At 48.2% G+C, this 12,893-nt stretch overlaps 2 protein-coding genes across 3 annotated transcripts in view; both read right to left on the bottom strand.

Annotated features, from left to right (window-relative positions):
• FLVCR2 (FLVCR heme transporter 2) overlaps positions 1–5,362 on the bottom strand; it is a 26,701-nt gene extending 21,339 nt beyond the window's left edge. Inside the window, exons 1-2 of one of the 2 annotated variants that reach the window (XM_040411346.1) lie at positions 5,263–5,362; positions 3,795–4,342 (exon numbers count right to left, since the gene is read on the bottom strand). In XM_040411346.1, coding sequence (XP_040267280.1) covers positions 3,795–4,292 — 498 coding nt within the window. In that variant the 5' untranslated portion in view covers positions 4,293–4,342; positions 5,263–5,362. Of the gene's footprint in view, positions 1–3,794; positions 4,430–5,262 lie in introns of those variants that run through there. The other variant, XM_040411347.1, reaches the window with a different exon arrangement.
• The window catches only part of BATF (basic leucine zipper ATF-like transcription factor), a 19,364-nt gene extending 6,471 nt beyond the window's left edge, over positions 1–12,893 (bottom strand). The window contains exons 1-3 of the mRNA XM_040411348.1: positions 12,539–12,893; positions 12,359–12,463; positions 12,069–12,239 (exon numbers count right to left, since the gene is read on the bottom strand). Of these exons, the coding sequence (XP_040267282.1) occupies positions 12,072–12,239; positions 12,359–12,463; positions 12,539–12,583 (318 nt within the window). The 5' untranslated portion in view covers positions 12,584–12,893 and the 3' untranslated portion in view covers positions 12,069–12,071. The remainder of the gene's footprint in view (positions 1–12,068; positions 12,240–12,358; positions 12,464–12,538) is intronic.

Here is a 12,893-nt window from a genome sequence, read left to right as displayed (position 1 = left end):
GCACCAAAATCCAAATGTGGAAGAATTGCAAAAGAAAATGCAATTTCAACATAATTTTGTTTTTACAGTGTTCCCTATGAGATAAAACTGATCTGTTCTCTTCATTCTCCGGTCAGTACGATTACAGAGATACCACATTTATATAGTTTATGGGTTTTGTATTTACAGCGTTCCCTATGAGATAAAACTGACCTGTTCCCTTCATTCTCCGGTCAGTACAATTACAGAGATACCACATTTATATAGTTTTATGGGTTTTGTATTTACAGCGTTCCCTATGAGATAAAACTGACCTGTTCTCTTCATTCTCCGGTCAGTACGATTACAGTGATACCACATTTATATAGTTTTATGGGTTTTGTATTTACAGCGTTCTCTATGAGATAAAACTGACCTGTTCTCTCCATTCTCCGGGTCAGTACGATTACAGTGATACCACATTTATATAGTTTTATGGGGTTTGTTTTTACAGCGTTCCCTATGAGATAAAACTGACCTGTTCTCTTCATTCTCCGGTCAGTACGATTACAGCGATACCACATTTATATAGTTTTATGGGGTTTGTTTTTACAGCGTTCCCTATGAGATAAAACTGACCTGTTCTCTTCATTCTCCCGGTCAGTACGATTACAGAGATACCACATTTATATAGTTTTATGGGTTTTGTATTTACAGTGTTCCCTATGAGATAAAACTGACCTGTTCTCTTCATTCTCCGGTCAGTACGATTACAGTGATACCACATTTATATAGTTTTATGGGTTTTGTGTTTACAGCGTTCCCTATAAGATAAAACTGACCTGTTCTCTTCATTCTCCGGTCAGTACGATTACAGCGATACCACATTTATATAGTTTTATGGGTTTTGTATTTACAGCGTTCCCTATGAGATAAAACTGTCCTGTTCCCTTCATTCTCCCGGTCAGTACGATTACAGCGATACCACATTTATATAGTGTTTCTGCACGCGGAAAATATAACCACTAGTAATAATAAGCAGTTAATTATATTTTTATTACATCAATTTTCTGAAAAGTGATCAAAAAGTCCTTAACACTAAAGGGGTCATTGAAATCGGTCACCCAGCACAAAGATAAACCTTCTGAAAACAGAAATATCAAAAAGGTCAGAACATGGCAATTAAAGTTGTCTCTGTAATCGTACTGACCGGAGAATGAAGAGAACAGGTCAGTTTTATCTCACAGGGAACGCTGTAAATACAAAACCCATAAACTATATAAATGTGGTATCACTGTAATCGTACTGACCCGGAGAATGGAGGGAAAGGGTCAGTTTTATCTCATAGGGAACGCTGTAAACACAAAACCCATAAAACTATATAAATGTGGTATCGCTGTAATCGTACTGACCGGAGAATGAGGAGAACAGGTCAGTTTTATCTCATAGGGAACGCTGTAATAACAAAACCTATAAAACTATATAAATGTGGTATCACTGTAATCATACTGACCCGGAGAATGAAGAGAACAGGTCAGTTTTATCTCATAGGGAACGCTGTAAACACAAAACCCATAAAACTATATAAATGTGGTATCACTGTAATCGTACTGACCGGAGAATGAAGGGAACAGGTCAGTTTTATCTCATAGGGAACGCTGTAAAAACAAAACCCATAAACTATATAAATGTGGTATCACTGTAATCGTACTGACCCGGAGAATGAAGAGAACAGGTCAGTTTTATCTCATAGGGAACGCTGTAAACACAAAACCCATAAAACTATATAAATGTGGTATCGCTGTAATCGTACTGACCGGAGAATGGAGAGAACAGGTCAGTTTTATCTCATAGGGAACGCTGTAAACACAAAACCCATAAAACTATATAAATGTGGTATCACTGTAATCGTACTGACCGGAGAATGAAGAGAACAGGACAGTTTTATCTCATAGGGAACACTGTAAATACAAAACCCATAAACTATATAAATGTGGTATCGCTGTAATCGTACTGACCGGGAGAATGAAGAGAACAGGACAGTTTTATCTCATAGGGAACGCTGTAAACACAAAACCTATAAAACTATATAAATGTGATATCACTGTAATCGTACTGACCCGGAGAATGAAGAGAACAGGTCAGTTTTATCTCATAGGGAACGCTGTAAACACAAAACCCATAAAACTATATAAATGTGGTATCGCTGTAATCGTACTGACCGGAGAATGGAGAGAACAGGTCAGTTTTATCTCATAGGGAACGCTGTAAACACAAAACCCATAAAACTATATAAATGTGGTATCACTGTAATCGTACTGACCGGAGAATGAAGAGAACAGGACAGTTTTATCTCATAGGGAACACTGTAAATACAAAACCCATAAACTATATAAATGTGGTATCGCTGTAATCGTACTGACCCGGAGAATGAAGGGAACAGGTCAGTTTTATCTCATAGGGAACACTGTAAATACAAAACCCATAAAACTATATAAATGTGATATCACTGTAATCGTACTGACCCGGAGAATGAAGAGAACAGGTCAGTTTTATCTCATAGAGAACGCTGTAAACACAAAACCCATAAAACTATATAAATGTGGTATCTCTGTAATCGTACTGACCCGGAGAATGAAGAGAACAGGTCAGTTTTATCTCATAGGGAACACTGTAAATACAAAACCTATAAAACTATATAAATGTGGTATCACTGTAATCGTACTGACCCGGAGAATGAAGAGAACAGGTCAGTTTTATCTCATAGGGAACGCTGTAAATACAAAACCTATTAAACTACGGCAGAATTGGGGGTGTTTTTTTACAATTCCACCACATTTGGAATTTCTTCCATCTTTCCGCTACATTGGACGTATTAATGGGGTTATCTGAGAAATAAAAGTGGCGACTAGAGAGGAGCGAAGCGACTTCGGATACTACATCTGAAGTTGCTTCGCTAAAAAATTTGTTATAATAGTGTACAGAGCTCCTTCTCCATACAGTATTAGAATGTATAGGCTCCAAAGAGGCGATTTCCGTTATTCAGTCGCGCGAGACTTCATTGAATAACTTCGGTAATTGATTAGAGTTCGGTTTTAAGGTTTTTGACTGTAATAATCAATTACTGAAGTTATTCAACGAAGTCTCACGCGACTGAATAACGGAAATCGCCTCATCGGAGCCTATACATTCTAATACTGTATAGAGAAGTAGAACGAATATTTGAACGAAGTGACTTTGGATTAAGCATATGAAGTCCCTTCTCTCAACTCTAGTGGTGACGCATCCACAGGAGCGGTCATCAGTATCACGTTGGCGAGGGCACAGCTCTGGCGATCTCTGCGGCTTGTTGGGCGCTTACACAGCACAGCGCCACACGTGGTACAGTGGCAGTGCTTGGTATTGCAGCTCAGCCCCATTGACTTGTGACTGACGTACAGTGACGTCAGACGGTCTAGGAAGCGGCCGTGGCGCTCACAGAGAACCAGATGTCTTCTGACAGCTAACTGACGGGGGTCCCCAGAGTCAGACCCCCCACCTGATATTGATGACGTGCTCGAGGATAGGCCATCAACACAAGTTCTTGGATAACCCTCAGAAGACGCCCTCAGACGGCCATGGGCAGGAGAAATAAAACCCTTACGGCTCTGTGAAGGCAGGGACTGGAAAACGAGAGTTCTCTGCGTCAGGAAGCGATCGAGGCGCGCAGGGGGGCAGCACGCACCTTACAGGTGGCTCTGTGCCTCCCTTTACTCCTGGATCGAGCAGTGGCTTCCATCCTCGTGCCCCCTACTACAGAACAGCAGGACAACTACCCCCAGCATGGACCTGGTTACCTGATTGCCGAACACGCCCATGGAGCAGGCGGTGGAGACTTCGCTGGCGCTGAACCAGACGGAGGCGATGTGAGACGGCATTCCCAGGATGAAGACCTGCGCGGTGGCACAGATCAGCTGTCCGAGCAGAGTGACCGCGAAAAGGTCGGGCCGGGCGCTGCCCGTCTTCACCCAGGCGCCTAGACAGTTGAGTCCGGAGCCGATGAGCGCGATGAGCCGCAGGCCGCGAGTGTCCAGCAGCCAGGCCACCGGGAAGATGAGCGGGATGTAGGCCAGCATGTAGGACATGGAGAGCCAGTCCACCGCCAGGCTGCCCACGCCGTAGTAGCGGATGAAGATGTTACTGATGATGCCGTACTGCAGCCACTGGAAGGCGTTACACAGCGAGTACGCCGCGAAGAGCAGCACCATCAGCCAGCGCCGGCGGTACAGCGCCGTCACAGGAGCCTTCTGGGCGGGGGGCAGGAGGACGCCCCCCGAGGAGCCCTCCGTCACCATCCGGACCACAGGCTGGCCTAGCAGACAGTCTGTGACATCACCCCGACCGTCTCCCCCTCTCCTCTGTGGGACAGTCTCCCCCTCTCCTCTGTGGGACAGTCTCCCCCTCTCCTCTGTGGGACAGTCTCCCCCTCTCCTCTGTGGGACAGTCTCCCCCTCTCCTCTGTGGGACAGTCTCCCCCTCTCCTCTGTGGGACAGTCTCCCCCTCTCCTCTGTGGGACAGTCTCCCCCTCTCCTCTGTGGGACAGTCTCCCCCTCTCCTCTGTGGGACAGTCTCCCCCTCTCCTCTGTGGGACAGTCTCCCCCTCTCCTCTCTATGTGACAGTCTCTCTCTCTCTCCTCTCTATGTGACAGTCTCTCTCTCTCTCCTCTCTATGTGACAGTCTCTCTCTCTCTCCTCTCTATGTGACAGTCTCTCTCTCTCTCCTCTCTATGTGACAGTCTCTCTCTCTCTCCTCTCTATGTGACAGTCTCTCTCTCTCTCCTCTCTATGTGACAGTCTCTCTCTCTCTCCTCTCTATGTGACAGTCTCTCTCTCTCTCCTCTCTATGTGACAGTCTCTCTCTCTCTCCTCTCTATGTGACCGTCTCTCTCTCTCTCCTCTCTATGTGACAGTCTCTCTCTCTCTCCTCTCTATGTGACAGTCTCTCTCTCCCTCTCTGTGTGACAGTCTCTCCCTCTCTATGTGACAGTCTCTCTCTCTCCTCTGTGGGACAGTCTCTCCCTCTCATCTGTGGGACAGTCTCTCCCTCGCTATGTGACAGTCTCTCTCTCCTCTATGTGACAGTCTCTCTCTCCCTCTCTGTGTGACAGTCTCTCTCTCCCTCTCTGTGTGACAGTCTCTCTCTCCCTCTCTGTGTGACAGTCTCTCTCTCGCTATGTGACAGTCTCTCCCTCTCCTCTGTGGGACAGTCTCTCTCTCCCTCTATGTGACAGTCTCTCTCTCCCTCTCTGTGTGACAGTCTCTCCCTCTCTATGTGACAGTCTCTCCCTCTCTATGTGACAGTCTCTCCCTCTCTATGTGACAGTCTCTCCCTCTCTATGTGACAGTCTCTCCCTCTCTATGTGACAGTCTCTCTCTCCCTCTATGTGACAGTCTCTCTCTCCCTCTATGTGACAGTCTCCCCCTCTCCTCTGTGGGACAGTCTCCCCCTCTCCTCTATGTGACAGTCTCTCTCTCTCTCCTCTCTATGTGACAGTCTCTCTCTCTCTCCTCTCTATGTGACAGTCTCTCTCTCCTCTCTATGTGACCGTCTCTCTCTCTCTCCTCTCTATGTGACAGTCTCTCTCTCTCTCCTCTCTATGTGACAGTCTCTCTCTCCCTCTCTGTGTGACAGTCTCTCCCTCTCTATGTGACAGTCTCTCTCTCTCCTCTGTGGGACAGTCTCTCCCTCTCATCTGTGGGACAGTCTCTCCCTCTCTATGTGACAGTCTCTCTCTCCTCTATGTGACAGTCTCTCTCTCCCTCTCTGTGTGACAGTCTCTCTCTCGCTATGTGACAGTCTCTCCCTCTCCTCTGTGGGACAGTCTCTCTCTCCCTCTCTATGTGACAGTCTCTCCCTCTCTATGTGACAGTCTCTCCCTCTCTATGTGACAGTCTCTCCCTCTCTATGTGACAGTCTCTCCCTCTCTATGTGACAGTCTCTCCCTCTCTATGTGACAGTCTCTCCCTCTCTATGTGACAGTCTCTCCCTCTCTATGTGACAGTCTCTCTCTCCCTCTATGTGACAGTCTCTCTCTCCCTCTATGTGACAGTCTCTCTCTCCCTCTATGTGACAGTCTCTCTCTCCCTCTATGTGACAGTCTCTCTCTCCCTCTATGTGACAGTCTCTCTCTCCCTCTCTATGTGACAGTCTCTACAGTGACTTCTGCTCTGGTGTCTCTTCCTCTCTCAGTTTCCATATACACAGTCAGCAGAACCACGACCTCCCCCGCTCTCCCTCCGGTCAGTCCCCGCTCTCCCTCCGGTCAGTCCCCGCTCTCCCTCCGGTCAGTCCTCCGCTCTCCGCTCCCTCTCCGCTCAGTCCCCGCGCTCTCCCTCCGGTCAGTCCTCCGCTCTCCCTCCGGTCAGTCCCCGCTCTCTCTCCGGTCAGTCCTCCGCTCTCTCCGGTCAGTCCCCCGCTCTCCCTCCGGTCAGTCCCCGCTCTCTCTCCGGTCAGTCCCCGCGCTCTCTCTCCGGTCAGTCCCCGCGCTCTCCCTCCGCTCAGTCCTCCGCTCTCTCTCCGGTCAGTCCCCGCGCTCTCACTCCGGTCAGTCCCCGCGCTCTCTCTCCGGTCAGTCCCCGCTCTCTCTCCGGTCAGTCCTCCGCTCTCTCCGGTCAGTCCCCCGCTCTCCCTCCGGTCAGTCCCCGCTCTCTCTCCGGTCAGTCCCCGCGCTCTCTCTCCGGTCAGTCCCCGCGCTCTCCCTCCGCTCAGTCCTCCGCTCTCTCTCCGGTCAGTCCCCGCGCTCTCACTCCGGTCAGTCCCCCGCTCTCCCTCCGCTCAGTCCTCCGCTCTCTCTCCGGTCAGTCCCCGCGCTCTCACTCCGGTCAGTCCCCGCGCTCTCTCTCCGGTCAGTCCCCGCTCTCTCTCCGGTCAGTCCTCCGCTCTCTCCGGTCAGTCCCCCGCTCTCCCTCCGGTCAGTCCCCGCTCTCTCTCCGGTCAGTCCCCGCGCTCTCTCTCCGGTCAGTCCCCGCGCTCTCCCTCCGCTCAGTCCTCCGCTCTCTCTCCGGTCAGTCCCCGCGCTCTCACTCCGGTCAGTCCCCGCGCTCTCTCTCCGGTCAGTCCCCGCGCTCTCTCTCCGGTCAGTCCCCGCGCTCTCTCTCCGGTCAGTCCCCGCGCTCTCTCTCCGGTCAGTCCCCGCGCTCTCTCTCCGGTCAGTCCCCGCTCTCCCTCTCCGGTCAGTCCCCGCTCTCCCTCTCCGGTCAGTCCGCCGGTCCCTCTCCGGTCAGTCCGCCGGTCCCTCTCCGGTCAGTCCCCCGGTCCCTCCGCTCTTTAGGACCTTCCTGTGAGACTTTCACTACAAGTAAAAGTTTTTAAGTCCCGGCGTCCTCCACTCGCCCTGCCCCTGCATCTGATTGGTCAGCTGTTACTAAAGAATTTAAACCCACACCCCCCATGAAGCACGTGGCGCCTCATGGCCACGCCCTCTGATAGGTAGTAAGCAAATAAAAGACGCCATAATGTTGCCACGTGATCAAACCTTAGGAGCCTAGTAACAGTGACCGGCATCTCCCGGCATGCACTGCCCCATAACAGGTGCCTACACAGTGACTGCACCTGCAGAATAGTGAGTGCAGCTCTGCAGTATAATACAGGATGTAACTCAGGATCAGTACAGGATAAGTAATGTATGTACACAGTGACTGCACCTGCAGAATAGTGAGTGCAGCTCTGGAGTATAATACAGGATGTAACTCAGGATCAGTACAGGATAGGTAATGTATGTACACAGTGACTGCACCAGCAGAATAGTGAGTGCAGCTCTGGAGTATAATACAGGATGTAACTCAGGATCAGTACAGGATAAGTAATGTATGTACACAGTGACTGCACCAGCAGAATAGTGAGTGCAGCTCTGGAGTATAATACAGGATGTAACTCAGGATCAGTACAGGATAAGTAATGTATGTACACAGTGACTGCACCAGCAGAATAGTGAGTGCAGCTCTGGAGTATAATACAGGATGTAACTCAGGATCAGTACAGGATAAGTAATGTATGTACACAGTGACTGCACCAGCTGAATAGTGAGTGCAGCTCTGGAGTATAATACAGGATGTAACTCAGGATCAGTACAGGATAAGTAATGTATGTACAGTGACTGCACCAGCAGAATAGTGAGTGCAGCTCTGGAGTATAATACAGGATGTAACTCAGGATCAGTACAGGATAAGTAATGTATGTACACAGTGACTGCACCAGCAGAATAGTGAGTGCAGCTCTGGAGTATAATACAGGATGTAACTCAGGATCAGTACAGGATAAGTAATGTATGTACACAGTGACTGCACCAGCAGAATAGTGAGTGCAGCTCTGGAGTATAATACAGGATGTAACTCAGGATCAGTACAGGATAAGTAATGTATGTACACCGTGACTGCACCAGCAGAATAGTGAGTGCAGCTCTGCAGTATAATACAGGATGTAACTCAGGATCAGTACAGGATAAGTAATGTATGTACACAGTGACTGCACCAGCAGAATAGTGAGTGCAGCTCTGGAGTATAATACAGGAGGTAACTCAGGATCAGTACAGGATAAGTAATGTATGTACACAGTGACTGCACCAGCAGAATAGTGAGTGCAGCTCTGGAGTATAATACAGGATGTAACTCAGGATCAGTACAGGATACGTAATGTATGTACACAGTGACTGCACCTGCAGAATAGTGAGTGCAGCTCTGGAGTATAATACAGGATAAGTAATGTATGTACACAGTGACTGCACCAGCAGAATAGTGAGTGCAGCTCTGGAGTATGTATAATACAGGATGTAACTCAGGATCAGTACAGGATAAGTAATGTATGTACACAGTGACTGCACCAGCAGAATAGTGAGTGCAGCTCTGGAGTATAATACAGGATAAGTAATGTATGTACACAGTGACTGCACCAGCAGAATAGTGAGTGCAGCTCTGGAGTATAACACAGGATGTAACTCAGGATCAGTACAGGATAAGTAATGTATGTACACAGTGACTGCACCAGCAGAATAGTGAGTGCAGCTCTGGGGTATAATACAGGATGTAACACAGGATCAGTACAGGATAAGTAATGTATGTACACAGTGACTGCACCAGCAGAATAGTGAGTGCAGCTCTGGAGTATAATACAGGATGTAACTCAGGATCAGTACAGGATAAGTAATGTATGTACACAGTGACTGCACCAGCAGAATAGTGAGTGCAGCTCTGGAGTATAATATAGGATGTAACTCAGGATCAGTACAGGATAAGTAATGTATGTACACAGTGACTGCACCAGCAGAATAGTGAGTGCAGCTCTGGAGTATAATACAGGATGTAACTGAGGATCAGTACAGGATAAGTAATGTATGTACACAGTGACTGCACCAGCAGAATAGTGAGTGCAGCTCTGGAGTATAATACAGGATGTAACTCAGGATCAGTACAGGATAAGTAATGTATGTACACAGTGACTGCACCAGCAGAATAGTGAGTGCAGCTCTGGAGTATAATACAGGATGTAACTCAGGATCAGTAATGTATGTACACAGTGACTGCACCAGCAGAATAGTGAGTGCAGCTCTGGAGTATAATACAGGATGTAACTCAGGATCAGTACAGGATAAGTAATGTATGTACACAGTGACTGCACCAGCAGAATAGTGAGTGCAGCTCTGGAGTAGAATACAGGATGTAACTCAGGATCAGTACAGGATAAGTAATGTATGTACTCAGTGACTGCACCAGCAGAATAGTGAGTGCAGCTCTGGAGTATAATACAGGATGTAACTCAGGATCAGTACAGGATAAGTAATGTATGTACACAGTGACTGCACCAGCAGAATAGTGAGTGCAGCTCTGGAGTATAATACAGGATGTAACTCAGGATCAGTCCAGGATAAGTAATGTATATACACAGTGACTCCTCCAGCAGAATAGTGAGTGCAGCTCTGGAGTATAATACAGGATGTAACTCAGGATCAGTACAGGATAAGTAATGTATGTACACAGTGACTGCACCAGCAGAATAGTGAGTGCAGCTCTGGAGTATAATACAGGATGTAACTCAGGATCAGTACAGGATAAGTAATGTATGTACACAGTGACTGCACCAGCAGAATAGTGAGTGCAGCTCTGGAGTATAATACAGGATGTAACTCAGGATCAGTACAGGATAAGTAATGTATGTACACAGTGACTCCATTAGCAGAATAGTGAGTGCAGCTCTGGAGTATAATACAGGGTGTAACTCAGGATCAGTACAGGATAAGTAATGTATGTACACAGTGAGTGCACCAGCAGAATAGTGAGTGCAGCTCTGGAGTATAATACAGGATGTAACTCAGGATCAGTACAGGATAAGTAATGTATGTACACAGTGACTGCACCAGCAGAATAGTGAGTGCAGCTCTGGAGTATAATACAGGATGTAACTCAGGATCAGTACAGGATGAGTAATGTATGTACACAGTGACCTCACCAGCAGAATAGTGAGTGCAGCTCTGGAATATAATACAGGATGTAACTCAGGATCAGTACAGGATAAGTAATGTATGTACACAGTGACTGCACCAGCAGAATAGTGAGTGCAGCTCTGGAGTATAATACAGGATGTAACTCAGGATCAGTATAGGATAAGTAATGTATGTACACAGTGAGTGCACCAGCAGAATAGTGAGTGCAGCTCTGGAGTATAATACAGGATGTAACTCAGGATCAGTACAGGATAAGTAATGTATGTACACAGTGACTGCACCAGCAGAATAGTGAGTGCAGCTCTGGAGTATAATACAGGATGTAACTGAGGATCAGTACAGGATAAGTAATGTATGTACACAGTGACTGCACCAGCAGAATAGTGAGTGCAGCTCTGGAGTATAATACAGGATGTAACTGAGGATCAGTACAGGATAAGTAATGTATGTACACAGTGACTGCACCAGCAGAATAGTGAGTGCAGCTCTGGAGTATAATACAGGATGTAACTCAGGATCAGTACAGAATAAGTATTGTATGTACACAGTGACTGCACCAGCAGAATAGTGAGTGCAGCTCTGGAGTATAATACAGGATGTAACTCAGGATCAGTAATGTATGTACACAGTGACTGCACCAGCAGAATAGTGAGTGCAGCTCTGGAGTATAATACAGGATGTAACTGAGGATCAGTACAGGATAAGTAATGTATGTACACAGTGACTGCACCAGCAGAATAGTGAGTGCAGCTCTGGAGTAGAATACAGGATGTAACTGAGGATCAGTACAGGATAAGTAATGTATGTACACAGTGACTGCACCAGCAGAATAGTGAGTGCAGCTCTGGAGTATAATACAGGATGTAACTGAGGATCAGTACAGGATAAGTAATGTATGTACACAGTGACTCCACCAGCAGAATAGCGAGTGCAGCTCTGGGGTATAATACAGGATGTAACTCAGGATCAGTACAGGATAAGTAATGTATGTACACAGTGACTGCACCAGCAGAATAGTGAGTGCAGCTCTGGAGTATAATACAGGATGTAACTCAGGATCAGTACAGGATAAGTAATGTATGTACACAGTGACTGCACCAGCAGAATAGTGAGTGCAGCTCTGGAGTATAATACAGGATGTAACTCAGGATAAGTACAGGATAAGTAATGTATGTACACAGTGACTGCACCAGCAGAATAGTGAGTGCAGCTCTGGAGTATAATAGTTATTCTGTGACACTTTACTGGTTTTACGATCACAGACAGGAGACTCTTCCTCCTTCTAGTGATGGATTATTTCTTATACAGACTCCTGGGCGAGGCCCGTGTGTTGGGAGTTCAGCCCTGGGGCAGCAGCAGGTAGGTGAGCCTTCTCCAAGCAGTGACTGTCCACTTGCAGTGTATTGTGCTCCCGCGTGTCTGGTGGAGCAGACTTTATTGCAGGTAACGTCAGGCACATTCAGATCCGCCAGCGGACGAGCTGAACATTGCGACACAGTGATTGCTGCAATTAAGTCTGCTCCATCTGCATCAATACAATGACCGAGATGCCTGTAAACCATGGAGGCGCTTGCGCTGGAGCTGTAGAAACGGGCGACACACGACATGCGGAACAAGCTCTTTATTCCGATCACCTGTCAGTAACGGGGGGAAGCGTGTGCTGGAAATGGCGCAGGTTTCGGGGACCCCAGGGGACACAAGGACTGGTGGCTGCTCAGGACACTCGTCAGGTACTTGAGCTCCTCGCGTAGACAGCGGATTTCCCTGCGCAGCGCTGCGTTCAGCTGCTCCAGGTCCTCACTCTCCTGGGGGGAGACAGAATCTCGTAGTGAGCCACCCAGCAGCTTACTACTACCACCCCCATCCTACCCCATCGCGTGGACAGGCACTTCCTGCGGCAGCTCGGATGACAGCGGGCACTCACCACATGTAACGTGTCCGCCTTCTGTGTCTGCCGCTGGCGACTCTTTTGCGCTGCGATGCGATTCTTTTCTCTTCTTTGAAATTTCTTAATGTCATCCGAGGAATCCTGCAAAGTGAAGATGTGACCTGGGTGCGCTGACATCACAGGGGCCGTGTGACATCACAGCCACCAGGGCGTTACCTGTCTGCTGTACCCAGGCTCATTGCTGTCACAGTCTGGTCGCATGTCCCGCCGCACTGGCCGCCTGTCTCTTCTGTGGCGCTGTCAGCTCTGCAGTCTCTCTCACATGGCAGTCTCCTCGTGTGGTTGGTGTCTGGGGACCCGGTCTGCAAGTGACGCGAAGGAAACATTTCTGAAAGGTCAAGTGAGAAAATACACGGAGGAAAGGCGAAGGCGAAAATCACCCCGGGAAACCCCAGAGCCGAGGAAGAGGAAGGAGAGAACCAGGCAGGAAGTGAGAGGAAGCGCTGTCACGTCCACGAGACCACAGAAAACACAGAGCGGGCCGCGCGCAGAGACGGTAAGCCCGGAGCGG

Source organism: Bufo bufo, chromosome 11 (assembly GCF_905171765.1).
Source record: "Bufo bufo chromosome 11, aBufBuf1.1, whole genome shotgun sequence".
NCBI lineage: Eukaryota > Metazoa > Chordata > Amphibia > Anura > Bufonidae > Bufo > Bufo bufo.
The sequence above is the reverse complement of the archived record's forward strand: the minus strand, read 5'-3'. Positions and strand labels throughout refer to the sequence as shown.